Source organism: Fistularia commersonii, chromosome 19, assembly GCF_037954325.1.
Source record: "Fistularia commersonii isolate RoL2024-O1a breed Wild chromosome 19, RoL_Fcom_v1.0, whole genome shotgun sequence".
NCBI classification, from domain to species: domain Eukaryota; kingdom Metazoa; phylum Chordata; class Actinopteri; order Syngnathiformes; family Fistulariidae; genus Fistularia; species Fistularia commersonii.
In genome coordinates, this window is record NC_141302.1 from 13,900,709 (window position 1) to 13,927,790 (window position 27,082).

Sequence of the window (27,082 nt, forward strand, 5' to 3'; positions counted from 1 at the left end):
GTTGATTAGGAGATGATGGAATGGAATTTCATCAAAATCTACTCAAAATATAGACTTTTCAGTTCTTTCAAATAAAATCCAACATAATCAATGTCCAATGATTGGATACTTTCATGTTATTTGTATGTTTGGAAGATGTGGGTTTTAGGTTGGTGTAACATTTCAACTCAAAAACCCCATTCTTTTGACTCTTTAGTATTTCACACTAAATTTAAATCTGTGTTAAATCACCTGAGTTCTATGTGAACACATATCAACCAAAATATGAAATAATTCACATCTATTAATGAAACACCAATGTGGACTGATAATGTTGGTGTGTCCAGATCATCAGTATTGAAGTGATCATAACATGTGATCAACCAGTGAACCAGTGAAGACCAATATTCATTGTTCCCTTTCAAAGAAAATCCTGCTGAATCTTTACTTTGTCCTGCTGTTTTGCGTGTTTTTTCCAACAAATACTGTGTATCAGGAGAACTGGTTGGTAACATTCAGACAGAGTGGAAGAAAAGTTTGCCACCATCTTTGCCAACATTTCTCCTTTTTCTCTGTTTTCATGTCCTGGCAAAACTCTGAAACTACGTCTACCGCTGCCTGTGGACCAAATGCAGAGGTAGGATATAATTTCCATAATTAATGAAAAAATGGAGGCACAACACAGGATGTCAAGAATATATTACACGTTGTTGTGAAAAGGCTGGGGTTTCAGGAAATGACAGGGTTTCAAGAGAAGAGTTTGAAATTGAATCACACTCCAGTTGTTTGTGGGAGTGCTGGTCAAAGCATACAAAGCATGCAAAATATACAAAGATACTGGATTTAATTCCTATGTTTCATGTGTTTTCATCAGGGTCGCCAAGAGTCAGGGAACCTCCAAGCTTCTCAAAGGGATTCCAAGAAGGATGACACCTGGAGTGAATGTGTGTACCACAGTCTGAGGCAGTAGATCAGACTCAACGTGTGAAACATTGCTTTGTACTTTCAGCAATATAACATGATTTGTTTTCCATGCAAATAAACAACAACATGCAATTTTTTTTTTGACAAGTGATTTAAGGAATGGATTGTGCAAGACGTCATTGCGGTATCTTAATCTATAAATGAAAAACAAGACATTTGCATTTGAGCTATTAGAAAAAGATGGTTTTTGGTCACCTGACCTCACAACTAACGATCAACATCCTTGCCTTTCATTGATCAATCGGTACAGACACCATAGTTTAATCACATTTTCCAGTTTGAATTCAGAAAAAACTTCGAAACTGAAAAAAATTGATAGCACATCAAGTACATTCACACGAGGTTGCTACCGGGTTGCTTGAATCACATAAGAAAGTGAGCAGCATCAGTTTGTGAATATATATTTACAAATGGAAAAAAATAAAACCTTTTTATTTTCCGCTACCCCTTCAGACGACACCACAACGAATCAACGTACTCCATCTAACTCTGTACCAATCTCTGCCACTTCGTGGTCCACCCCTTCTTCCATTTCTTCCCTCCACTCGCTTTCATCTTCCTTATTCATTAGATTTAAAGTGTTGTATGTATGTGTTTCTTATATTTCATGTGACACTGTCACCTCACCTTGTGGTGTTTTTCAGTGTCACAAACAATTAGCACTTAGGAAATGACCAGATGGTTGGTAGGTGAAGGAAAGAACCAGCAATAGACACAGAACCACATTTACATTCCATTGACTTGAGAGGGCAGCAGTCGAAGGAGACGGAGAATAAATATAACTAGATTGAAGACGGCTTGACGTGAGCCTGAAACACACATAATATTTATTTTTCTCATTGCTTTCTTGTTGTCCATTTCACTTGTGCAAACATGATCAAAATCCTCAACACTTTCCTGCAGAGCTATTTTCATATCTGCAACTTTAGCTTTGCAAATCTTATGTATTCAGGTTCATAGGCTCAGTAAGTGTCAGTCAGCCAAGTGTATCATGCTCTACAACTCCTTGCAGATAAGGAAACTTTAAAATTTGAAATTGATTTCTTTTTAACCCAAATCATTTTCTCCTCTGTCATTCAAAAAGACATACTGGTGTAAAAATGAAGTCTTTAATGGAAAGTTAAGCTGAAACCTTTCGAACAGAAAACCTCAACAAACAATATATTTCCTGTCTGTGAGGAGGGGCGGCGGTGGAGAGGGGACTGAGAAACCAGTTGGGCTGAACTCAGTGAAGAACTTTGACCAGAGAAGGAACTTCAAAGTAACTGACTCTTTTTTTTCATTTCCTTCTCTTCTTATTACTGTGTGAAGAGTTTTTAAAAAGTGAATGAAATACACATCATTATAAATTGTGCTGTATGAACATCACTGATGTTGAATCTTCTCAGTGGTCCAGCAACAGTTTCCTCTCTTCATTTGGTTTGTGATGCATAATAACCTATGAAATCATTAGATGTCGTCGGCACAGGAGTGTTGGTTTATTATATGTTCTGACTGGCATGCTCTCATCTCTCAGAACATTCAAGAACATCTGCATCTTCATGAGAAATGACAGGAACCACGTCCATTTATTACATTACACTGGAATACAAACACTGATCTGACGTTTCCTCCCTCTGTCTTCTCAATCCTCTTGCCTTGAAAAACTGTTAGAGCAGCATAGTGGAGCTTCTCTGCTTCTTGCTGACCCTGTTAATTTCACCTTAAACACAAGAGTGTCATACATTCATACATGTCATGACTGAAAATAGAAAATACTTCCTCAACACATGTGATTTTTTGTCTTTTTCATCACTTCTTTGGATAGTGTAAGTTATATATTTCCCTCTTGTGCCCCTCAGTTGTCAGGTGGTAGTTAAAATGGCAGCGATACAACAGGAACATTACAGAAGCCAGTGCAAGAAGAGCTTCATGCTCATAACTGTCTTTGTAAATCTTTTTGAAAAGGTAAATGATTCATGGTGGTCTACCTGTGTGCTCCCACATCCTCTCTTAGAAGTTACCCTGTGTTTCTGCCTTTTCTGAAAGCAAGTATTCAGCACAGCCATTTCCATCTTTTTCACAAAGTCCATCACCGAAACGCGTTCTGTGTTCCCATCCTGGATACACTTCTTCATCAACTCTATTACCTGAACCAACATGCCCAGAAGCACACTGGCTGCTGACCTAAAGGAGAAGATCACGGAATGCTGGTGGATGCAACTAAGAGGCTTGAGGATGTGAACATGTCACTGATGACTATATCAACAAAATAAATTAGTCGACTGATGGAGTGGGAACAGCCGTGCAACTGATGTTCGGCGAAAAGATGAACAGCAGTGGCCGGAAGAAGTGGAGCTCTGGAGAACAAGATCACGGAAAAAAGGAGCGAGAGATGCTTGATAACTGGACTCCAGAAAAGTATTAAGATCAAGGAGGAAGTTAAAGCCAGGTAGCTACAAATGAAGCTCTGGAGACTGGCAAGGAGATGCTCACAGCCCTGGCTGTTCTGAGATCAGCACTACAGAGAAACCGTTCTCCAACAATCCAGTTGAGGTCTTCTGTCAGTGTCGGTGTAATAACATGGCTCAGATTGACGGGAAATATTCGACTCTATGAACGTGTTGACAATATCGTGTTTTGGAATGTACCACACAGAGACGATTGGGGGAGGAGTGAACATGTGATCGTGATAATTTCACAGACTCTCATCTGATTGGTTGATCAAATTTTGTCTTGCTTTATAAAACTACTGATTCAATATAGTTCCTCTGCAGTGAAGGTGGAGGTTTCAACCAGCATGAATTCTGTAACTGTTGTTTTTCATCTGCCAATTTTGCTTCTGGTCAGAACAGGTGAGCATTATATTTTTATTTTGTTTTCATCTTACTTTGTTTTTCTTTCATATTTGGCCACGTGTTTTGACATGGCTGAGTTTATCATATCTGTATACTGAGGTTCATTTTGTTTTCTTCTGTTTCCTTCTCAGCTCACATGGCAGCTTCGTCATCGTCTCTCCAACAATTATCTGTTAATGTGGGTGAAGACATTGTTTTGGAGTGTTTTGATGAAGTCTCTGTATTTTTCGAAAACTATCACTGGTATAAACAAACTCTGGGACAGACACCAAACCTCATGATTTATTTCACAAAAATTGAACCTTTAGTCGTCAATTTTAAAGATACACGCTTTGGACTTGACAGGAAATCTGGCAAAAAAACCTTGAAGATCTCAGAAGCAAAAATTTTAGACTCTGCAACTTACTTCTGCGTGAAGCACCAAACAAATAAAATAGAATTTCTAAACAGCACCCTGGTCAGGGTGTTGGACATCCGTCTCAACGTCAGCCTTTCTGTTCTCCATTCACCATCTGAGACCCTCCAGCCAGGAGACTCTGTGAATCTGACGTGCTCAATCCAAACTGGGACTTGTGATACAGGACACAGTGTTTACTGGTTCAAACATTCAGAAGAATCGCAACCAGGAATTATTTACACTCAGAAAGTCAAAGAGAACCAGTGTGAGAGCAAAGCTGGGACCCAAAGACAAACCTGTTTGTATCACTTGTCAATAGAGAGTCTGACTGTCTCTCACACTGGAACCTACCATTGTGCTGTTGCATCATGTGGTTGGATACTTTTTGGAAACAATATAACTCTGGACATACAAGGTAAGTAGAATACAATGATTTATTAGTTTATTACTCGTGAGTAGTGAATGTTCCAGTCTAAAGACAAAATAAAACTGAAAGTTACTAAACTAAAAATCACTGATTTGTCACTGTTCAAATCAGGGGAGGGAGAACACTTCACTTTTGAAGAATCTGTCTTCAGAGGAGCTCTGACACTCATCACCATCCTGGTTATTGTCCTGAATTCTACTTCCTATATAATGTCCAAGATTAGCAGCTTCTGGTGCAAAGGTAGGAGAAGTCTTAGGATGTTATTTTGTCGTATGATAACTTCTAATTCTGTAGAATGGAAAATGACAATTTGTTAAAACCAGCTAAAATATAGATTCCTATAGATTTATTGAACACCAACAACATCACTGACCAACAATTGGATGCTTTCATGTTATATGCATGTTTGGAGGATGAAGGGTTTTAGGTTGGTGTAACGTCTAAACTCAAAAACCCAAGTCTGCATGTTGGTTGTCGTGGATATTCTAAATGACAAAGTCAACATTTGATGTCCCTACTCTGATTTTTTGATATCTTAACCTACAGTTAAATCTGTGTGAGGATCAGCTGGGTTCTATGTGTTTGCACATCAACCAAAATATAAGATAATTCACATTTATGAATGAAACGCCAATGTGGACTGATAATGTTGGTGTGTCCAGATCATCAGTATTGAAGTGATCATAACATATTCAAGATCTATCAACTCCCATTTGATGGACCTTTCAACCAGTGAAGACCAATATTCGTTGTTCTTTGTCAAAGAAAATCCTGCTGAATCTCTATGTTGTCCAGCTGTTTTGTGTGTTAATTCAATTAATATATCAGTAGAACTGGTTGGTAATATTCAGCCAGAGTGGAAGAAAAACAAAGTTTACCACCATTTTTCCCAACATCTCTCCTTTTCCTCTGTTTTCTTGTCCTGGTACAACTCTGAAATTACATCTACCGCTGCCTGGGGACCAAATGCAGAGGTAGGAAAATATATCCATATTGAATGTAAGAATGGAAGCACAACACAGGATGTAAAGAATATATTGCACATTGTTGTGAAAAGGCTGGGGTTTCAGGGAATGAGGGGCTTTAAGGAGAAGAGTTTAAAACCGAATCGCACCACAGTGTTTTTGGGAGCGCTGGTCAAAGCCACCTGCAAAATATACAAAGATACTGGATTTAATTCCTATTTTTCATGTGTTTTCATCAGGTTCAACAAGAGTCAGGGAACCTCCAAGCTTCTCAAAGGGATTCCAAGGTGGGCACATCAAGAGCACAGAAGGATGACACCTGGAGTGAATGTGTGTACCACAGTCTGAGGCAGTAGATCAGACTCACCGTGTGAAATATTGCTTTGCACTTTCAGCAATAAAACATGTCTCCTTGAGTGAAATGATTTGTTTCCTACACGAGCAAACAATTATTGGGAAACATTTTGGTATTTGACTGCTGTTTGTACCATCAAGGCGGTCGATGTTTTCACAGCTCGAACATGCAATAAAACCTCTCCTTTGTTTGCCACGTCTTGGTCTCTTCAGGTCTATTTCAGAAGTTGATTCTGAAAGTTGAGACGACAGAATCTTTCATTTAACTGTGTAGTCACCACTGCAGAGTTGAAATGTCTGTCCTCTCCTGACAGGAAGTCTTTGCAGCGTTTTCATCTATAAAAGAAAGGCTTTGTAACTATTTGGTTCAGACGGTCAGAACAAGTTCTATAAGGTGGTCTTTGGTCACCTGACTTCACAACTATCGACATCCTGGCCAAGAAAACCAAACACCCTGCCTCTCATGAATCAATCAATCTGTACCAACGTCATAGATAGATAGATAGATAGATAGATAGATAGATAGATAGATAGATAGATAGATAGATAGATAGATAGATAGATAGATAGATAGATAGATAGATAGATAGATAGATAGATAGATAGATAGAACCTTTGAATTTTATGTTCACTGTTCATTAGCTGATTAGAAGTCGTATTATAAACAAAACTTTCTGATGTGCTCATTTCTGCAGTCAATGTCATGATTAAGTAGCTGACAGTTCTCCACAAGACAATGTCAATGTCATCATTTGGAATGTCTTATCATGTAACTAATGGCATGGAAAGTAAGGTGTTCAACAAAAAAAGCTAAAAACAAAAAACAAAAACATTATGTCTTCATCGTGGTGCCAGCTAGTGTTAGTGAGCGGTAGCAAATGATCACATTGTCCTCGACATCCATGTGTTAAAAGCAGGGAAAATGGGCAAGTATAAGGATTTAAGATCGACAAGGGCAGAGTTTCAATGGCTGGACATTTGAAACTGCAGCTCTCGTGGGATGATACTGGTCCAAAGAAGGATCAGTCCTAAACTGGTCATGGGCGGCCACGATTCACTGATGAGCTTGAATTTTTGAGGAAGTTATTGTAATTCTGGCTCTGATAAAAAGGTGCATCAGGGTTTGTTGCATTCAAGGCCGCAGAGCTCCTGAATAGTCAAGATGCCCAGTATAACAGGACGTATCCTTATGTGTCTTCAGTGGATACATATTCATACTTGAATGTGTGTCTTATCAACTCTATTCACTTATTAATGCACTATCACATTTGTATCGCTGAACTTAAATCTTTGTTCATATTTTAATAACCAGACTCACAAAACAAATCTCTGTTCACGTCCACCCCGGATGCAGAGGTATGCTGTTTTTAATTCTATGTTCATGTTAAACTGTTTTTAACTGTTTTCTTGCAGCTTTATATTGTTTTTATATATACATGGATGACAATCCTCTGTTTTATGCTGGAGTGTGTGTATTCCAGTGTAAGGCAGTAAATGAGCATGGTTTGAATCATTTCTCATGAAGATGTAGATGTTCTTGATGTTTGTCCTTTCTACAATCACAACAGCTGAACATTAGACATGTTGAAGTCGAAATAAAGACCTTTCTTCATTTCACACGATCTGTTGATCATTTCCAGGTGTTTTCATGAGTCGATCGTGCATCACAAACCCTGTGAAGAGAAGTAACTGTTGTGTTCACCACTGTGAATGTTCAGCATCAGTGATGAGTTGTAATTTATTTACTTTTTAATCAGTGATTACACGATAATAAGAAGAGAAGGAAAAGAAAAAAGAAAAATTGCGAGTCGCTTGGACGTTCTCACCTTGATCAAACTTCTTCAATGAGTTCAGTCCAACGGGTTTCTCAGTCCCCTCTCCACCGCCACCCCCACTCACAAACAGGAAATATATGCGGCTTCTTTGACAGGGTTTTCTTCTCAGCTTGTTTGGCCTCAAGTGTCTTTTTAAGTTTTATATTTTAACACAATTATGTATGCTCGAACAAGCAAATTGTTGGGATTAAATGATTCATTGAGAATATAAACTGACAAAGTGAAACAAGGTGAATGAGGGATCCAGCTGACAGGAAGTTGCAACATCAATTATAAGGAAGTAAGAAGAGGACCTGCACCTGCGTGTTTTACTCATTTTATTTCCTTACTTATATATTTGAATATCTTTTTAAATTTATATTTAAGTTTTAAAGCTTCTATATATGTGAAGAGTCTTTAAATACAATTAATAAGGCTGATCGACAACAAAGATTGAAAATGAATAAATAAGTACAGATTTCAAAACCGCCCTGCAAAACACATGGTAGATTTTATTCATGTTTTCATTCGTCAAATGAGCAACAAAGAAACAGAAAACAAACAAAACAACTTGCATTGTTTCTTTGCTTTGCTCAAGCTTTGGTTTTTCACTTAAGCAATGTGAATTTCCGTCCCTGTTTACTGCTGCCGTCTGACCTCAACAGGATGTTAATGTGTGGTTCTGAATTTCTAACTGTTTCTTCTGTTCGCCTAATAATGTATCAGCTAGTTTGCACAGTTAAAGAATGTGTCAGCACATGATCATTGAGATGTTACTGTTTATAGTTGATGTAAAACATGAAAAAAAAAACGGAAATAAGCCAAGAAAATCAATTGTTCCTCATGCTACAGAAAAGTGAAGAACTCAAATATTTGTTCTTAAGAAAGAAGAGAGTACAGGTTGCAACAAAAATAATGAGGAAAATGAAAGGGAGCAAAGGGTAGACAAGGTGACTATTGTGGAATACAATGTAGAATTGAATAGCCCCTTCTTGTTTGCTGTGGTGATGGACAGACTGACAGATGACGTCAAACAGGAATTTTCACGGACGAGGATGTTTGCAGATGACACGGTGATCTGTTCACCTGAAAGGTGTACAAGACAGGGGTGAGACCAGTGATAGTGTACGGTCTACAGATAGTGGCAACAAGGACAAAGACAGCAAGCACAGCTGGAGGTAGCAGAGATGAAGATGTTGAGTTTCTCTTAGGGAATGACCAGGATGGTGAGGATCAGGAATTAATCTATCAGAAGGACAATACATGCGAGATATTTCGGAGATAAAATCAGAGAGACCTTATTAAGATGGTTTGGATACGTACAGAAAAGGGATGGTAAATATATTGGTAAAAGGAGTCTGAGGCAGAAACTGGCAAGCAGGAAGATTGAGAAGAATATTTATTAATGGAGTGAAAGGAACATGAAGTTAGATGGGGTGAGAAAAGAGGATACAGATGACAACGGCAGGAGATAGAGGTTGGTTTGCTGTAGCGACGCCTGAAGGGACCTGGTGAAAGAAAAAGTAGACAGTAACCACACGGCATGTTAATGCACAAAAAAGCTAATGGGGAGCCAGGACACCAGGCATGGAGATGTTATCTTCATCCATGAACAACCAGATGAGATAGCAAGCCCCAAGAAGCAAAAAGGCTGCTAACCTTAAGGAGAAGATCATTGAATCCTGGTGGAATGCAACTGGAATGCCATGCAAATGTTGTTTGGTGAAAGATGAACAGCAGTGGCCAGAAGAAGTGGAGCACGGAAAAAGGAGAGGTATGTTTGCTAACTGGACACCAGAAAAGTGTTAAGATCAAGGAGGAAGTTCAAGCCAGATACAACAAATGAAGCTCTGGAGACTGGCAAGCAGATGCTCACAGCCCTGGCTGTTCTGAGATCAGCACAAAAAATAAACTGTTCTCCAACAATCCAGTTGAGGTCTTCTGTCAGTGTCGGTGTAATAAAATGGCTCCGATTGACAGGAAATATTCGACTCAACGAACGTGTTGACAATATCGTGTTTCTGGAATGTACCACACAGAGACGATTGGGGGAGGAGTGAACATGTGATCGTGATAATTTCACAGACTCTCATCTGATTGGTTGATCAAATTTTGTCTTGCTTTATAAAACTACTGATTCATTATAGTTTCTCTGCATTGAAGGTGGAGGTTTCAACCAGCATGAATCCTGTTACTGCTGTTTTTCATCTGTCAATTTTGCTTCTGGTCAGAACAGGTGAGCATTATATTTTTATTTTGTTTTCATCTTACTTTGTTTTTCTTTCATATTTGGCCATGTGTTTTGACATGGCTGAGTTTATCATATCTGTATACTGAGGTTCATTTTGTTTTCTTCTGTTTCCTTCTCAGCTCACATGGCAGCTTCGTCATCGTCTCTCCAACAATTATCTGTTCATGTGGGTGAAGACATTGTTTTGGAGTGTTTTGATGAAGTCTCTGTATTTTTCGGAAACTATCACTGGTATAAACAAACTCTGGGACAGAAACCAAACCTCATGATTAATTTCACAAAAAATGAACCTTTAGTCGTCAATTTTAAAGATACACGCTTTGGACTTGACAGGAAATCTGGCAAAAATACCTTGAAGATCTCAGAAGCAAAAATTTCAGACTCTGCCACTTACTTCTGCGTGAAGCACGAAACAAATAAAATAGAATTTTTAAATAGCACCCTGGTCAGGGTGTTGGACATCCATCTGAAAGTCAGCCTTTCTGTTCTCCATTCACCATCTGAGACCCTCCAGCCAGGAGACTCTGTGAATCTGACGTGTTCAATCCAAACTGGGACTTGTGATACAGGATACAGTGTTTACTGGTTCAAACATTCAGAAGAATCGCAACCAGGAATTATTTACTCTCAGCAAGTCAAAGAGAACCAGTGTGAAGGCAAAGCTGGGACCCAAAGACAAACCTGTTTGTGTCACTTGTTAATAGAGAATCTGACTGTCTCTCACACTGGAACCTACCGTTGTGCTGTCGCATCATGTGGTTGGATACTTTTTGGGAACAGTATAACTCTGAACGCACAAGGTAAGTAGAATATAATGATTTATTAGTTATGTATTTTAGTCATGTATTATGAGTGAGTAGTAAACATGACAGTTCGGTGAACAGAGAAGATAAAACTAAAATCTTCTTCATTTCAAAATGATTGAATCCAAAGGCAGAGTGAACTTGGTTCCTGTTCTGAGTGGAGGTTTGATCTTCACCACAATCCTGGATGTTTTCCTGGTTGTTACCGTGTACAAACTGTACAAGACAAACATCAGCCGACACACAGGTGGGACAAACAGTCGATCTTTGACTTCTTTGTTCACTGTTCATGTTGCTGATGACAAGTTGTCTTATGAACAGAACTTGTTGATGTCCTCAATTCTGCAGTCAATGTCCTGACTTTTTAGCTGCAAACATCAGTGTCAGAGTAAGCACAGTGACAATTATTTTATGAGGTGATGCCAATATCATCATTTGGAACGTCTTATCATTTATTAAATTAGTGGCATGTATATTGATGTGTTCAATGTTCACTTACTGTGTCTTCATCATGCCACTTGTATGTAGATGGGATATGATGGGAAGCCAGAGAATATGTTGTCCCAGAGTCAATGAATTAGTATCAAGAAAAATTGGGAAGTGCAATGATTTGAGCGAGTTAGAGAAGGGCGGATTTTGATTGACAGAAAATTGGTTCAGACTATTTCCCAAACTGCAGCCCTTGAAGGGTGTTCTTGGTCTGCAATGGTCACTACCTATCAAAGTTGTCCAGTTGGTTCCTTGTGTCTCTTTAGTAGATACCACTGCATGCAGGAATTACTTCTTTCAGGGTACACTTTGTGTTTTTTTTTCAGTGATCAACTCATTGTCATATTGAATCGTGCAGCATGGTAACAGTTTGAGAAAACTTGATTTTTTCTTTCTTTTTCATGACCAGACTCAACAGTCAAATCTCCATCCTGCCCCACCCCAGATACAAAGGTATGTCGTTTTAATATCTAATGTTAACATAATTTCATATGTTTCACATAATTTGAAGAAGCATATAAGCAACATCACATATTTACCTTTTAAAGAACAAAGGTTAAAAAAGACGGTAATAAAAATGAAGCTGTTCTTGTACTGGCTTCCATGATGTTCCTGTGGTATTACTGCTATTTCATCTACAATGTGGCAACTGAGAAGCGGGAAATATCTGACACATACTATCCAAAGAACTGATTAAAATCAGTTAGTTAACTTTCAGATTCATTGGGGGGACCACGTTTTAGTATCAGTAGTGAAATATTTAATGATTGAAATTCTGTGTTTCATGTGAAATTTACAGGATCGCCAAGAAACAGAGAACCTCCACTATGCTGCTCTAAGAGTTGTGAAGGCAAGAGGACCAAGAAGACAGAGGGAGGAAACCTCAGATCAGTGTGTGTATTCCAGTGTAAAGCAGTAAAAGGACATGGTTCCGGTTATTTCATCATGGAGTTGCAGATGTTCTTGAATATTCTGGAACATTGGAGCATGTCAGTCATCCAATGTTCAAACAATCAGACAATAAACCACCACTGCTGTGCCGCCAACATCTGTTGGTCTTCTCTGGTTGTTTTAAGAAAAGGGGTTTCATGAGTTGATTGTGCATCAAGTATTTCTTCATCTTCTACATTTCCTCGTCATCACAAACCCCATGAAGAGAAGCAACCGTTGCACTCACAACAGTGAGGTTGAAGCGTCAGTGATGTTCATGCATCAAGGTTTTTCATGGTTTGTGTTGTTATTCGCTTTTTAAACAGCGGTCACACATTGAAAAGAAGTGAAAGGAAAGAAAACAGAAAGAGTCAGAAACATTTTGAAATTCTCCCTTTGGTCAAACTTCTTCACTGAGTTCAGCTTAAGTGGTTTCACAGTCCCCACTCCATCGCCGCCCACGCTCACAAACCGGAAATATATGTTGCTTGTTTGTCAAGCTTATCTATTCATCTTGTTTCACCTTAATTCTCTTTGAAATACTATATTTAATACCTGTTTGATTGAGCACAGAATTTTGGTTCAATGATGCATTGAAAATCTAAATTGACAAAGTGAAACAAGGTGACTTGGTGATCCATGTTAATGAGACTGCTGACAGGAAGCTGTCAAGCAGCTATAAGGAAGTAGGATCCCGGCATTTCAACCAACTCTTGCCTTTCCTTTCTTCTCTCTGCTTCAGAACACAACTTCCTCCTATCCTTCCACCCTTTAGTAGCCCTATTTGCACTGGTACCCTGAGGGCAGGGAATCTGTACCAGTGGATATTGTTGGCAATCTTGGCCTTGACAGATCTGGTATGAAAGTCGCAGACTCTAGTTCACATTTACTATTGGCACAATTTTCACTCTGGTATTGTCAAAATCCAACCACACCCAAAGATCTCAAAACCCATCCATTGGACATCTCCGAGGGATTCGAACATCTAGTACCAGCAAGCATTCGTTCATGATTCAAATACTTTTTCCGAAAAGAAAACAATAAACTTGAAGCCTGAAAATGACACCATCATGTATATTTTCAGTATTAACATATGAAAGGGGATTTTGTTTCTGCTGTCATCCCTCAGAGTGCTGCACTTCCTCCTCATCACACTTGTGTGGGCTTGAACTTCTCTGTTACCCCCACAGCACACTGCAACAGTCTCACAGCTAACATACATGTTCTGCACCAGTCGTACTTCTTTTCCACGCCAGATTTCCTCACACAAGACCAGAGTTCCTCTCTTTGCATCCTGTCTTATGGTATTTCTAGGTCAATGCAACTCTCTCTGGCCTTCCTGTACTTCTCTACTGGCATTCTCAAAGCAAAAAATGAATCTGTAGTACTCTTTCTAGGCATGAAGTCATACTGCTGATCACAAATGCTGACTTCTTCTCTCAGTCTAGTTTCCACTACTCTTTCCCATAACTTCATTGTATGGCTCATCAACTTAATCCCTCTATAGGTGCTGCAATTCTGCACACGCCCCTTATTCTTAAAAATGGGCACCATCACACTTTATCTCCATTCCTCAGGCATCTTCTCACTCGCTGAGATCCTGTTGAATAATCAAGTCAGAAATTCTACCGGTGCCTCTCCTAGACACTTGCATACCTCCACAGGTATATCATCAGGACCAACTGCCTTTCCACTCTTCATCCTCTTCAATGCCTCCTCACTTCACTTTACTAATCTCTGACTACCCTGTAGTCTGCAATAGTCACCATTTCTACCCTTGCCTCGCTTTCATTTTCCACATTCATCAGCTCTTTAAAGTACTCTTTCCATCTTCCCATCACTCTTCTAGCATCTGTCAAAACATTTGCCTCTATATCCTTAATTCTTTGGACCTGTTGTGCATCCTTTCCATCTTTATCTCTCTGTTTTGCCAACCTGTAAAGATAATTCTCTCCTTCCTTGCTGTACAACCGAGCATACGAGTCATCCCACGTCATATAAAACCAAATGCAATTGATATTTAATTCATCTATTTATTATGAAAGTTCGTAAAAGGAAAGTGCGGAGTTACAATCAAATGGAAAAGAGGGCAGGTTGGTTGCAACTCAGATCAACAGAAGGCATAAAATACAGAGTGCTCATAAGGAGAACGTTCCACAACTTCTGTGTCTGTGGGTAGAAGAAAGAAAGGAAACAAAATCCACATCAAGTGAAAGTGGGAGAAAACATAAACACATCAGTCAGCAACCCCAACACCCTCTCAGTATTTGAGCTCACAAGTCACATCTTATTGGTTTTAACAATACACCGTATCTGGCCCTGTACAGTAGCGACTCACCTCCCACACAGTAGGACACAACATATCCCCATGGCACGCTGCACATCAGCCGCCACCTTGAATGGTTTTTCTGGCATGATAGGAGTAGCACATTTATTTGTTCAGAGTGAACATCAGAACTTCAATTTCTATCCCCTGTCTATTCCCCATCTTCTGATCCAGACTCTTGCTTCTCCTCGCTCTACCAGCAGACACAACTTCCTACTTGTCCATCTACAACCTGAAGTAGCCAGATTTCAATCAGTATTCTTTAGGTTATGTAACAGATGGAAGCTGTTGTTAACTATGGCTCAAACTTTATTTCGGTAGGTTAGTCATAGACTTGATTTGCTTCGTTTGTTTTTCATTTTCATCCATTGCATGTGCTTCTTGACACAACTCTGCATTTATCAGGATTCGAGACTGACACAATTAGAACACTTATCAGTGTCCCCCTCGTGCTGCATTGTGCATTTCGGAAGAATGTTGTAGCAGAATGAAGCAAGGGAAAATACGAGGCCTGATATACTGCCTTTGCTTTTGCAGACTCCAAAAAGATTTGCCTCCAGCTGTGAAGTATTCATGTGTTATGTTGTCACTGTACTGCCTGCATTCGGAAAAACAAATATCTGAAGATATCACTTCTCTGCTGCGATTGATTTTTGTTGGCTTATACAAGACATTTATTTCATGTTTTTTTTTTTTTCAATCGTGCTCAATTGCTTTAAGATGTAATTGTTAATAGTCACATGTTCATACAGTCTGTCACACTGCAAACTAGCTGATCGTTTATTATGTCCACTGTCCATTGAATAGTGTTAACTAACAGAGGAGGGAGGTGGCCATCGACACCACAGAGCTCCTCCAACTTTCTTTGATTTTGGTGTAACAGTGTCATCTCACCTTGTGGTGGGTTTCAATGTCACAAACAATAAAGTGGAAAAAACACACAGGAAAAGACCAGATGGGTGTGAGATGAAGAGAAGAAAATGCAATAGCTTCAGAACCACAATGACATCCTGTTGAGTTGAGGGGCAGCAGAAGAGGGGGACGGAGAATAAACATCGCTGAAATGAAGAAGCAACGTTTGACTTGAGCCTGTATTTTTGTCTTGTTCTTCTGTTTGTCGTCCATTTCACTTGTGCGAACATGAGTAAAATCCTCAACACATTTCCTGCCGGGCTATTTTCAACTGCAGCTTTATCTTTGCAACTTTAGGTTCAGGGATCCAGATTTATAAATTCAGTATTTATAGTCAATCAGCAAGTGTATTTTGATCTATGGTCTATCAATAGTCTTTCCTGTCAGAAGTCCAATGAACATTGATCACTGCTTCACCTCGTTCACTTTGTCAGTTTAGATGTTCAATGCATCATTCAACACCAACTAATTGCTCTTTCAAATAAAGAGACATGATACTGTAAACCTGTAGCATTTCAAAGAAAGTTAAGGTAAAACAAGTTGAAAAGAACCAAGCCATATATATTTCGTCTTTTTCAGAGGGGGCGGCAATCAAGAAGTTTGACCAGGGTGAGGACTTCAGTGTTTCTGCCTTTCTTTTTCTTCTGGCGTGAATAAAAAACACACCATGAAAAAACTTCCTGTATGACATTTAAGACGGTGAACCTTCACAGAGGTGACCGCAGCAGTTACTTCTCTTCATGGGGTTTGTGATGCATAATCAACTTATGAAACCATCAGCAGTCAAGACCTTTACTAAAAACAGCTCGAGTAGACCAGCAGATGTTATCGGGACAGGAGTGGTGGTTTGTTGTGGGCTCTGAAAGACATGCTCTCATGTCTCTGAACATTGAAGAACATCTGCATCTTCATGATAAATTGATTGAAACCATGTCCGTCTCATGTCTTACACTGGAATACACACACTGATCGGAAGTTTCCTCCCTCTGTCTTCTTGGTCCTCTTGCCTTCACAACTGTTAGAGCAGCATAGTGTAGGTTCTCTGTTTTTTGGTGATCCTGTAAAAATCAAATGAAACACAGGATTGCCATATATTTATATAGTTCATGACTGATATTAAAATGTAGTTCTGCCATAAAAAAACTGAAATGTGATTTTATGTATGTCATTACTTCTTTGGATAGTATGAGTCAGATATGAAATATATGGAAACCAGTGCAAGAACAGCTTCATTTTTATTACCATCTTTTCTAATCTTTGTTCCTTTGAAGGTAAATCATTCATGGTGCTTATATCCTGCTTCAAAATATGTGGCATAAACATTACATAGTAAAACAACATACCTCTGTAGCCGGGGTGGAGGGGGACAGAGATTTGCCTTGTGAGTCTCCTCATTGAAAAGGAAAAAGGCAGACTTTTCAAAATGTTAACGTTCATAGATTTGAAATGATTGTGAATTATTCATTGTAAAGAGTTCATAAAAGTTACAACGAAAGAGATCATTTCAACCTGAAGTGGTATCCGGAAGAACCAAAATATGTTGTGATATCTGGGATCAAGATTTTTGCAGCAGATCCTGTAAAAGTAATTTACAGGTCTTTATAGATTGTTCTTGTTTGTCCAGCACATCCAGCAGATGCTTGATATGACTGATATCTGAGAGTTTGGAGGCTGACTCATCAAGAATCTGCCCAAAGTATCACACTAACTTCACCGACTCGTCTTCTGCTAGTGCGCCCTTGATCCATTCTGTTCTCCAGGTAAGCGAGGAACACGAACCAAGAATTTCATATCATGTAAAAGAAAACATGATTCCTCAGAGCAGGATACCTTTGTCCATCATTCGTTTGTCCAGATGTTGTTCTCAAATGCCCATATTTGGATTTTTGTGGGTGGACAGGAGTCAGCGTGAACATCCTGACTGGTCTCTGTCTATGCGACCCAATTTGCAATGATACAAGAGTATTCTGACACCTTTCTATCAGAACCAGAATTAATGTAACTTCCCCAACAATTTGAGCTCATCATGTTGCCACAATTCCACACCACATTCACAGCTGATAGTATTGCATCAAACATTCCCCCCAAACCTTTTCCCACCTGTTTTAACCTACTTGAACCCGTTTCTTTACCTCTTTTAAACACTCTCTATTGCTCAACCTTTTTTATCTCCATTCTTTTTCTAGTCTTGTGCTTCCAGTTGAGTCTGTCTCATTCACCCACATATCATCTTGTTGTGGAGAAAGTTTATGCCTTTCCTTTGCAGAGCCTAAATCCATCTCTGGAGATTTTCCTCCTCCTACTCCCTGCTCTCACTCAGACCAAAATGTTATCTTCAAACACCATGGTCTGTTGAGGTTCCGGTCTAACCTCACCTGGCAGCGTCTCCATCACCAATGAGAACTGAAGGGGCTCAGATCTGATCCCTGATGGAGTCCCTCTTCCACCATGAACTTCTCTTTCACACCTACAGCACAACTCACCGCTCTCATACATGTCCTGCAAAGCCAACCACAGGGTCATTCCACAAAACTTCTGTAAAATCACTTTGATACAATATGATAGCTCTACTTTCCGCATATGTCGGCGACATTGTGTTTCTGGAATGTACCGCAGAGATATAATTGGTGGGGCAGTGATCATGTGATCAATGACACTCACAGACTCCTCTCTGATTGGTCGATCACGTTCCGTCTCGCTTAATAAAACTACAGATTAGATGCAGATTCTCTCCAGTGAAGGTGGAGGTTTCAACCAACATGAATCCTGTCTCTGTTGTTTTTCATGTGTCAAGTTTGCTGCTAGTGAGAACAGGTGAGCATCATATTTTTATTTTGTTTTCTTTCAACTTTCGAGTATCACCATACATTCTGCACGGCTGAGGTTAATATATGTGTAAATTTAACTTTGCATTTCTTTCTTTTCCATTTCCTCCTCAGCTCATATCACAGCTTCATCGTTGTCTTTACAGTATTTGTCCGTCAATGTTGGCGAAGACTTTATTTTGGAGTGTTTTAATGAAGGGTCTAAATATCTATCAAGTTTTTACTGGTATAAACAACCTTTGGGACAAACACCAAATTCTATAACTGATTTAAAAAAAAAGGATAACTGGTCATATTTTCACCGTGAATATAAAAATAATAAACGGTTCAGACTTGACATTGAATCCGGCAGATATCACTTAAATATCTCAGATGCACAAATTTCCGACTCAGCTACTTACTTCTGCATGGGGAGCTCATCAGATGCCTTTGAATTTCTGAACAGCATCATGGTCATTGTGAGGGATTCCAGTCCGAACGTCAACCTTTCTGTCCTTGTCTCGCCATCTGGGACCCCCAATCCAAGAGTCTCTGTGCATCGGAAGTGTTCAGTCCAAACTGGGACTTGTGGTACAGGGCACAGTGTTTACTGGTTCAAAGACTCCGAGGAATCTCAACCGGGAATTATCTATACTCAAGAAGTCGGTGAGGATCAGTGTGAGAGCAAACCTGAGACCCAAACACACACCTGTTTCTACCACTTGTCGAAAGAGAATCCGAGCTCTCACACTGAGACCTACCGTTGTGCTGTTGCATCATGTGGACAGATTCTGTTTGGAAACAGGACAACTCAGGATCCTCAAGGTAAGTTGAAGAAGAAGACTATTTTTAATCATTAGTGAAAGTTACAGTCCAATCTATTTCTTTTAATGTTTCTAGTCTTTATTTTAAAATTAACATTACATTTTTTATTTTGGAATATGCAGGCAAAGACTGGACACTTGTGCTGATTGGAGCTTTGATGTTTAACACAATCGTGGTCGTTTTCTTGGCTTTTACTGCACACAGACTGTACAGGACACAGAGATATAAATCCACAGGTAGGGAAAACTAAGATTATTTTCAACCTGAGAGGTTCATATGTAAAGTCATTTAAATATTTATATATCTATTTTTATCAACCAAGCTCAGAAATGTTTCCAAAGTAGAAATCATTTAATCGAGTAATCCTAGCAGACTGTCTGTACAAAAGGAGGGGCTGCCAGTTTGATCTCCTTGGACATTGCTTCAAATCAGCCCTCGGTTTTTGAGTTCATCAGATTTAATCCATATAAATCCAAAGTTGTTTGGGTGATTTTTTAGTATGATATAAAGTTTACACCCCACGTTTAAACCCAGACAATTAATCACTTGCAGGTGTATGTTCGGTTAAAACTACCCAACATATGCACGGATATTACTGTTGAAAAATATCCTGATTAAATGCTGATAAATTAATGTCCACCATTAAAGATTAATGATCAAATTTTTGATAAAACCGCTTTACTCCAGCTTCAAAAAGTTATAGACAAAATTGGAATTTGCACGGTTTAAGGCTGACACATATGGGGTTTTCTGTTATTTTTGGTTGTATCTCGGAGGGGGTCAATGTCCAAACTCATAGTTTGTCCACTGGAGTGCCTCAAGCCTCAGTACTGAGTCCTCATTTGTTATGAATAAATACCTCCACATTTGGTACATTATTACTGCTTACAACAAGTGTTAGTGTTGTGTTCTGAAAATGCTTCTTTTACGGACCAGACTCACAAGAAAGACCATCGGTTGTTCCGGCTCCAGATGCAGAGGTAGGAACATGTTGGTTGTATTTATATCGCCAAAAAAGAAAAAAGTTATCTGTAGTGATACTACTGTTATACTTTGCAAAAATTGCACATATTTTGGGTGTAAAAATTTAACATTACAATGATAGTTATTTGTTAAAAATCTTGAACAAATAACATCTTGACACATTCCTCTCTTATGATGAATAATTATCCATGGCAACAAAAAAACATTTGACAGCCAACTGTATTATATTTTATTTACAGGGTCGCCAGGAAGCAGAGAACCTCCAATATGCCACTATAAGTGATTTCAGCAGCCACAGACCAAGAGTGAGAAATGACACCAGGGGTGAATGTGTGTACGCCGGTGTCAAGCTGTAGATCTTTCTGGACATCTGTTGTTGTTCCTGCATCCTTGTTTGAGAGTAAACTTTGCATTGTATCTGTTGTATTGCAATAAAACAACTGAACCTCCTTCAATCTCACCAAGTCCGTTTGTGTTAAGTCATAAAGTTTGATTTCTTTGTGGAATTTACAATGAAAAACCACAGAACTCAGGACCCCTGTGGAATCAGTGGGTCAGGAAGCTGGATACAGATGCTTAAATTGACATATATGTATTGACATATATGTATACAAGTTCCAAGATGTACTGTCATGGCACTGATGGGAAAAGAACTGGAGTCAAAGTTATCTTGAAGGGGTCATTTACAGTTAGAAAGAAGCTAGTTGTTCACAGAATGCTGCATCAGAGTATATTAATGGAAAGTTGATTGGAAGGACAAGATACACCAGCATAGGGGACAGCCACAGCTTCGAGGATCGACAAGCAAAATCAATTCAAGAATTTGAGGGAACTTCACAAGGAGTGGACTGAGGCTGGAGTGAAAGCATCAGAAGCCATTGCACACAAACCAATCCTACACGATGGTGAAAATCTCACTTTCCTCGTGTCAATCCACTTCTGAACCAGAGACAAAGTCAGAAGCATCTTCCCTGGACTGTTGAGAAAAGAACTGTATTGTTGCCCAGTGGTCGGAAGTCCTGGATGGTGGAGGTGGATGCATCCGACACAAGTCTTGGGAATATCCTGTCACATAAGTCGGTGTCCGACAACAAGAGAACAAACCTGCGACCCAAACACAAACCTGTTTCTACCACTTGTCAAAACAGAATCTGACCGGATCTCACACTGGAACTTACCTTTGCGCCGTTGCATCATTTGGACAGATATTTTTTGGAAAAAGGACAACTTTGCTCTCACAAGGCTCAGTGCTGGGTCCACGTGTGTTCTTCATATACAGCTCTTTGATTGGTAGCTTATATCTGTCGCAAGTTTTTGAAACTATTTTCTGTATCGGAAAAAACTCACCAGAAAGGCCATCGATTGCTGTGGGTCCAGATGCACAGGTAGGAACATATTTGTATTTATATCCACTTTCATCTTTTTTGCTGCATATAAATCAAATATAGCTCATATGTCAATATTTGGGGCAAATTTAATTGAAAAAGTACAGCTATCCATATCGAAGCCACTGTTACACAAAATAGCATATTTTTGGGGTGTATAATGATGCGCCATTGGACATTTGAGTCATGAACATAGTGTTAAAGTGTTAAAGTGTTTAAGTTGAAGTGTTTTTTAAATAACTTTGAACATGTCAGCAACATTTACAAATCTGACACCCAGCTGTTTTTCTTTGTCTAAACAGGATCGCAAGGAAGCAGAGAACTTTATGCCACTTCAATGGATTTCAGCAGCCTTGGACCAAGAGAGAGAAATAACAGCAGGGATGAATGTCTGTACCCTGGTGTAAAGAAGTAGATCATTCTTGACTTTTATTGTCATACATGTGTCCTTGTTTGAGAATAAATTGTGTATCTGTTTTTCCTACAATAAAAAAAAATTGAGTTGGTTTGTGTTAATTGAGAAAGTTACACCAAACAACCACAAAACTCTCAACCTCTGGACTCTGTGTGTCTGGAAGCAGGTTTTAGAGAGACACTTTAAGTCCACATGTGTTATGAAGAAGATGTGTAGCCCTATGAGGGATGGCAGCAGAAAATAAATATCAATTCTGAATATATACATGTACATATATATGGTGTCACTTTCAGGCCTCTGGTTTATTGTTTTTCCATTCGGAAAAAAAATATTTGAATCATGAATGAATGCTTGCTGGGACTAGATGTTCGAATCCCTTGATAAATCAGCGCAACGCTGGTGTTGGAGATGTTCTCTTGGATGGGGTTTGAGGTCTTTTTGAGTGCTTGGTTTTGACAATATTGGTGTGAAAATTGTGCCAAGACTAATTATGTGAGCTGGCATCTTCGACTTTCTTACCAAATCCTCCAAGACCCGTGTTGCCAACAATTGCCACTGGTACAAATTCCCTGCCCTCAGAGTACCAGTGGAAATAGGGCTACTAAAGTGTGGAAGAAGGAGAGGAGGAAGTCATGTTCAGAAGCAGAGAGAAGAAGGAAAGGCAAGAGTTAGAAAAGGTGTATATACTGTTTGTCCAAGAAGACCAGTTTAAAGAAAGTTAGGAGCAGGTTTTGAGTTGTCATGGTATTGAAAGGAAGATAAATAGAGTAAAAGTGATCTTGACAGGTCAGTTTGTTTGAACTTCCTCTTGGATGGGGATTGAGATGTTTTCTTGGGTGGGGTTAGATTGGGGGATGACCTGCCGGCACCTCCAATGCAACACCTTATTATTTGTGTTCCCCTGCCTTATAGGATGTTTCGGTCCTTCCATCACAATCCACCCTCAGCTGAGTCTGGCCCACCGCCGGCTGATCAGACCTGAGTATGCGTTGTCCTGGAGGTACCAAAGGTAATTGCAAAGCCCATACTGTCACCCTCTGCTTCCTCTGAAGCCATTGACTTGACTTCTTTTGGCTGTGGTCTCAAGCTCTGTCATTGTCTTTGGTTGAACATGGCCTTGGATTCAAAACTCCTTTAGTAGGCTTGAAGGGTGGAACTAGCTACAAAGCCTCTGCAGCCCACGTCCACTGGACACACATACACCTTCCAGTCCCGGTCCCCTGTTTGAGCAGCCAAGTTTCTCAAATGCTTCCTCAATGGCTTCCTTCCAAGGGACTGGCAGCTCCACAATGAGGACCAGATCTGGGCACAGGTTGAATGCTGCAATTTAGGGTTTTAAGGTGAGACGGTGACTCAAGTCAACTTGCATTTCCCAGTCCCGGGCTTCATAAACACATACAGGTTGGTAGGAGAAATCAGAAGGCCTAGCATATTGGCTTCCATGTTCCACAGCAGTTATCTTCCTCATCGCTACACCATACATACTCACCCAGTTACCTTGTTTAGCTCGGGACACAGATCTAGCACACCTGTCCGCTTCCTCCTTGTGGGGCGCTTCTTGTACCTCCAGAAGTAGAACAGAAAAGCTTGAAAAACAAACTACGTATATTTCCGGTTTGTGAGCGTGGGCGGCGGTGGAGAAGGGACTGTGAAACCAGTCAGGCTGAACTCAGTGAAGAAGTTTGACCAAAGTGAGAACTTCAAAGAATCTCTGACTCTCTTTTTTTTTCTTTCCTTTTTCCTCTTACCATTGCGTGATGACATGATGAAAAGTGAATAAAATAGACACCATTAAAGGCTTCCTGTATGAAGTTCACTGGCATCGAAACCTCACTGCGACCACTGCAGATCTTCATGGGGTTTGTGATGCACAATCAACTCATGAAACCATCAACAGTCAATTCCTTTACAAAAACTCCTCCAACATCTCCTTTACAAAAACAGCCCAAGAAGACCAACAGGTGTTGTCAGCACAGGAGTGATGGTTTATTGTATGTTCTGACAGATATGCTATCATGTCTCTCAAAACATCTGCATCTTCATGAGAATAACTGGAACCATGTCCATTTACTGCTTTACACTGGAATACACACACTGATCTGAGGTTTCCTCCCTCTGTCTTCTTGGTCCTCTTGCCTTGGCAACTGTTAGAGCAGCATAGTGGAGGTTCTCTGCTTCTTGGCGATCCTGTTAATTTCACATGAAAAACAGAATTTCATACATTATATATTTCATGACTGATGTGAAAACATGGTCCCCCCCTAAAAGCTCAACGTTGATGTTATGCATTTCATCACTTCTTTGGAAAGTATTAGTCAGATATTTCCTGACTTCTCAATTTGTCAAGTTGTAATTGAAATAGTGGTAATACAACATGAAAATTATGGAAGCCAAGACTAGAACAGCTTCATTTTCAAAACTATCTTTTAGTTAACTAAAAAAGTTAGTAAGTTAACTAAACTATCTTTTATAATCCCTGTTCATTAAAAGGTAAATCGTTGATGTTGCTTATATCCTGCTTCAAAATATTTGACATAAACATTAGATAGTAAATTAACATACCTCTGTATCTGGGGTGGGGGTGGATGGAGATTTGACTTGAGGTTCTGATCATTGAAAAGGAAAAAAAAAAAATCAGGCTTTCTCAAACTGTTACCATGGACATTCATAGATTCAAAATGACAATGAATTGATCAGTGACGAAAATTCATAAAATGTACCCTGGAAGAAATAATTTCAGCATGCAGTGGTATCTACTGAAGAGACACGAGAATCCAACTGGACAACTTTGATAGGCAGTGACCGTTGCAGACCAAGAACACCCTTCAAGGGCTGCAGTCTCGGAGATAGTCTGAACCAATTGTCTGTCAATCAAAATCCGCCCTTGTCTCACTCGCTCAAATCATTGCACTTCCCAATTTTTCTTGCTACTAATTCACTGACTCTGGAGACAACATATTCTCTGGCTACCCAACATATCCTATCTACATACAAGTGGCATGATGAAGAGACAGTAAGTGAACATTGAACACATCAATATACATGGCACTAATTTAATACACGATAAAATGTTCCAAATGATGATATTGGCATCACCTCATAAAATGATTGCCACTAAGCTTACTCTGACACTGATGTTTGCAGCTAAAATGTCATGAACAGTGAACATAGAGGTCAGAGATCGACTGTTTGTCTCACCTGTGTGTCGGCTGGTGTTTTTCTTGTACAGTTTGTACACGGTAAAAATCAGGAAAGCATCCAGGATTGTGGTGAAGATCAAACCTCCTCTCAGAACAGGAACCAAGTAACTTGAGTTCATTCTGCCTTTAGATTTAATTATTTTAAAATAAATTAGATTTGGATTTTTTCATCTCATTCATAATACATAACTATTAAATCATTGTATTCTACTTACCTTGTACGTTCAGAGTTATATTGTTTCCAAAAAGTATCCAACCACATGATGCAACAGCACAACGGTAGGTTCCAGTGTGAGAGACAGTCAGATTCTCTATTGACAAGTGACACAAACATGTTTGTCTTTGGGTCCCAGCTTTGCTCTCACACTGGTTCTCTTTGACTTTCTGAGAGTAAATAATTCCTGGTTGCGATTCTTCTGAATGTTTGAACCAGTAAACGCTGTGTCCTGTATCACAAGTCCCAGTTTGGATTGAACACGTCAGATTCACAGAGTCTCCTGGCTGGAGGGTCTCAGATGGTGAATGGAGAACAGGAAGGCTGACTTTCAGACGGATGTCCAACACCCTGACCAGGGTGCTGTTTAAAAATTCTATTTTATTTGTTCCGCGCTTCACGCAGAAGTAAGTGGCAGAGTCTGAAATTTCTGCATCTGAGATCTTGAGGGTATTTCTGCCAGCTTTACTGTCAAGTCCAAAGCGTGTATTTTTATATTTGCCTTCTAAAATTCCATTTTTTGTGAAATTAATCATGAGCTTTGGTTTCTGTCCCAAAGTTTGTTTATACCAGTAATAGTTTTTGTCATATTCAGAGACTTCATCAAAACACTCCAAAACAATGTCTTCACCCACATTAACAGATAATTGTTGGAGAGACGATGACGAAGCTGCCATGTGAGCTGAGAAGGAAACAGAAGAAAACAAAATGAACCTCAGTATACAGATATGATAAACTCAACCATGTCAAAACACATGGCCAAATTTGAAAGGAAAACAAGGTAAAATGGAAACTAAATAAACAAATGATGCTCACCTGTTCTGACCAGCAGCAAAATTGTCACATGAAAAACAACAGTTACAGGATTCATGCTGGTTGAAACCTCCACCTTCACTGCAGAGAATCTACATCTAACCAGTAGTTTTATAAAGCAAGACAAAATTTGATCAACCAATCAGATGAGAGTCTGTGAAATTATAACGATCACATGTTCACTCCTCCCCCAATCGTCTCTGTGTGGTACATCCCAGAAACACGATATTGTCAACACGTTCGTAGAGTCGAATATTTCCTGTCAACCTGTGCTATGTTATTACACCGACACTGACAGAAGACCTCAACTGGATTGTTGGAGAACGGTTTATCTGTTGTGCTGATCTCAGAACAGCCAGGGCTGTGAGCATCTGCTTGCCAGTCTCCAGAGCTTCATTTGTGGCTATCTTGTTGTATCTGGCTCGAACTTCCTCCTTGATCTTAATACTTTTCTGGTGTCCAGTAAGCAAGCATACCTCTCTCCTTTTTTCCGTGATCTTATTCTCCAGTGCTCTATTTCTTCTGGCCACTTTTTTTTTTTTTTTTTTTAGCTTTTTTTGTCGAACACCTTACTTTCTATGCCATTAGTTACATGATAAGACACTCCAAATGATGACATTGACATTGGGAACTGTCAGCTATTTAAATATAAACATCCAAATGACCGATTCGAGAGAATTACTTTTGTACCTCAGTATTCATACTGAGAGTGTATGAAATGAAGAATAGTGAGTTTTCAATCTGAAGTTTGTGCTTTTTTTCTCCCGAGAAAGTCCAACGGTTGTATATTCTCCTTTATTTTGCGAGGAAAGAAAAGGATGGGCAAGGATTGTATTTGATGTGAAAATGAATTTCCATGTTTAGAAAATATGTTTCCATGAGAGCGACAAGCTGTTTTTGTGTGTGTAAAAAAGTGTTGATGGATTTTTGATACTTTTAAAATTACTGTTTCCGTCAATTTGTACAAATGATCA

At 39.4% G+C, this 27,082-nt stretch overlaps 5 protein-coding genes across 5 annotated transcripts in view; 4 read left to right on the forward strand and 1 right to left on the reverse strand.

Annotated features, from left to right (window-relative positions):
* Positions 1 to 6,133, forward strand: part of LOC147223852 (uncharacterized) — a 92,449-nt gene extending 86,316 nt beyond the window's left edge. Inside the window, exons 4-5 of the mRNA XM_086165800.1 lie at positions 852 to 874; positions 5,850 to 6,133. Of these exons, the coding sequence (XP_086021926.1) occupies positions 852 to 874; positions 5,850 to 5,945 (119 nt within the window). The 3' untranslated portion in view covers positions 5,946 to 6,133. The remainder of the gene's footprint in view (positions 1 to 851; positions 875 to 5,849) is intronic.
* LOC147223863 (uncharacterized) lies at positions 3,738 to 4,620 on the forward strand. Its single transcript, XM_086166088.1, has 2 exons — positions 3,738 to 3,797; positions 3,932 to 4,620. Exons 1-2 carry the CDS (start codon positions 3,743 to 3,745, stop codon positions 4,618 to 4,620), a joined length of 744 nt encoding a protein of 247 aa, XP_086022214.1. The 5' UTR covers positions 3,738 to 3,742.
* Positions 6,134 to 9,811: 3,678 nt separating the features above from the next.
* Positions 9,812 to 11,179, forward strand: LOC147223864 (uncharacterized). The gene is made up of 3 exons (XM_086166224.1): positions 9,812 to 10,812; positions 10,946 to 11,058; positions 11,160 to 11,179. Exons 1-3 carry the CDS (start codon positions 10,133 to 10,135, stop codon positions 11,177 to 11,179), a joined length of 813 nt encoding a protein of 270 aa, XP_086022350.1. The 5' UTR covers positions 9,812 to 10,132.
* A 7,048-nt stretch (positions 11,180 to 18,227) lies between these two features.
* LOC147223865 (uncharacterized) lies at positions 18,228 to 20,437 on the forward strand. Its single transcript, XM_086166225.1, has 5 exons — positions 18,228 to 18,282; positions 18,408 to 19,097; positions 19,220 to 19,333; positions 20,034 to 20,077; positions 20,321 to 20,437. Exons 1-5 carry the CDS (start codon positions 18,228 to 18,230, stop codon positions 20,435 to 20,437), a joined length of 1,020 nt encoding a protein of 339 aa, XP_086022351.1.
* A 2,600-nt stretch (positions 20,438 to 23,037) lies between these two features.
* Positions 23,038 to 26,176, reverse strand: LOC147223866 (uncharacterized). The gene is made up of 4 exons (XM_086166226.1): positions 26,112 to 26,176; positions 25,297 to 25,977; positions 25,080 to 25,205; positions 23,038 to 23,183 (listed from the first exon to the last, which is right to left on the reverse strand). The coding sequence occupies exons 1-4, from the start codon at positions 26,164 to 26,166 to the stop codon at positions 23,038 to 23,040; spliced, it is 1,008 nt and encodes a 335-aa protein (XP_086022352.1). The 5' UTR covers positions 26,167 to 26,176.
* Between the last annotated feature and the right edge of the window lie 906 nt (positions 26,177 to 27,082).

Excerpts from the sequence above, each read along its gene's own strand:
- LOC147223863 (XM_086166088.1), top strand. The coding sequence starts at position 3,743 with ATGAATTCTGTAACTGTTGTTTTTCATCTGCCAATTTTGCTTCTGGTC. Across the intron at positions 3,798-3,931 it reads TTTGCTTCTGGTCAGAACAG|CTCACATGGCAGCTTCGTCA; the intron begins GTGAGCATTATA and ends TTTCCTTCTCAG.
- LOC147223864 (XM_086166224.1), top strand. The coding sequence starts at position 10,133 with ATGGCAGCTTCGTCATCGTCTCTCCAACAATTATCTGTTCATGTGGGT. Across the intron at positions 10,813-10,945 it reads ACTCTGAACGCACAAGGTAA|AGTGAACTTGGTTCCTGTTC; the intron begins GTAGAATATAAT and ends ATCCAAAGGCAG. Across the intron at positions 11,059-11,159 it reads AAACATCAGCCGACACACAG|TCAATGTCCTGACTTTTTAG; the intron begins GTGGGACAAACA and ends TCAATTCTGCAG.
- LOC147223865 (XM_086166225.1), top strand. The coding sequence starts at position 18,228 with ATGAATCCTGTCTCTGTTGTTTTTCATGTGTCAAGTTTGCTGCTAGTG. Across the intron at positions 18,283-18,407 it reads TTTGCTGCTAGTGAGAACAG|CTCATATCACAGCTTCATCG; the intron begins GTGAGCATCATA and ends TTTCCTCCTCAG. Across the intron at positions 20,078-20,320 it reads TTCCGGCTCCAGATGCAGAG|GGTCGCCAGGAAGCAGAGAA; the intron begins GTAGGAACATGT and ends TTTTATTTACAG.
- LOC147223866 (XM_086166226.1), bottom strand. The coding sequence starts at position 26,166 with ATGAATCCTGTAACTGTTGTTTTTCATGTGACAATTTTGCTGCTGGTC. Across the intron at positions 25,978-26,111 it reads TTTGCTGCTGGTCAGAACAG|CTCACATGGCAGCTTCGTCA; the intron begins GTGAGCATCATT and ends TTTCCTTCTCAG. Across the intron at positions 25,206-25,296 it reads TATAACTCTGAACGTACAAG|GCAGAATGAACTCAAGTTAC; the intron begins GTAAGTAGAATA and ends TTAAATCTAAAG.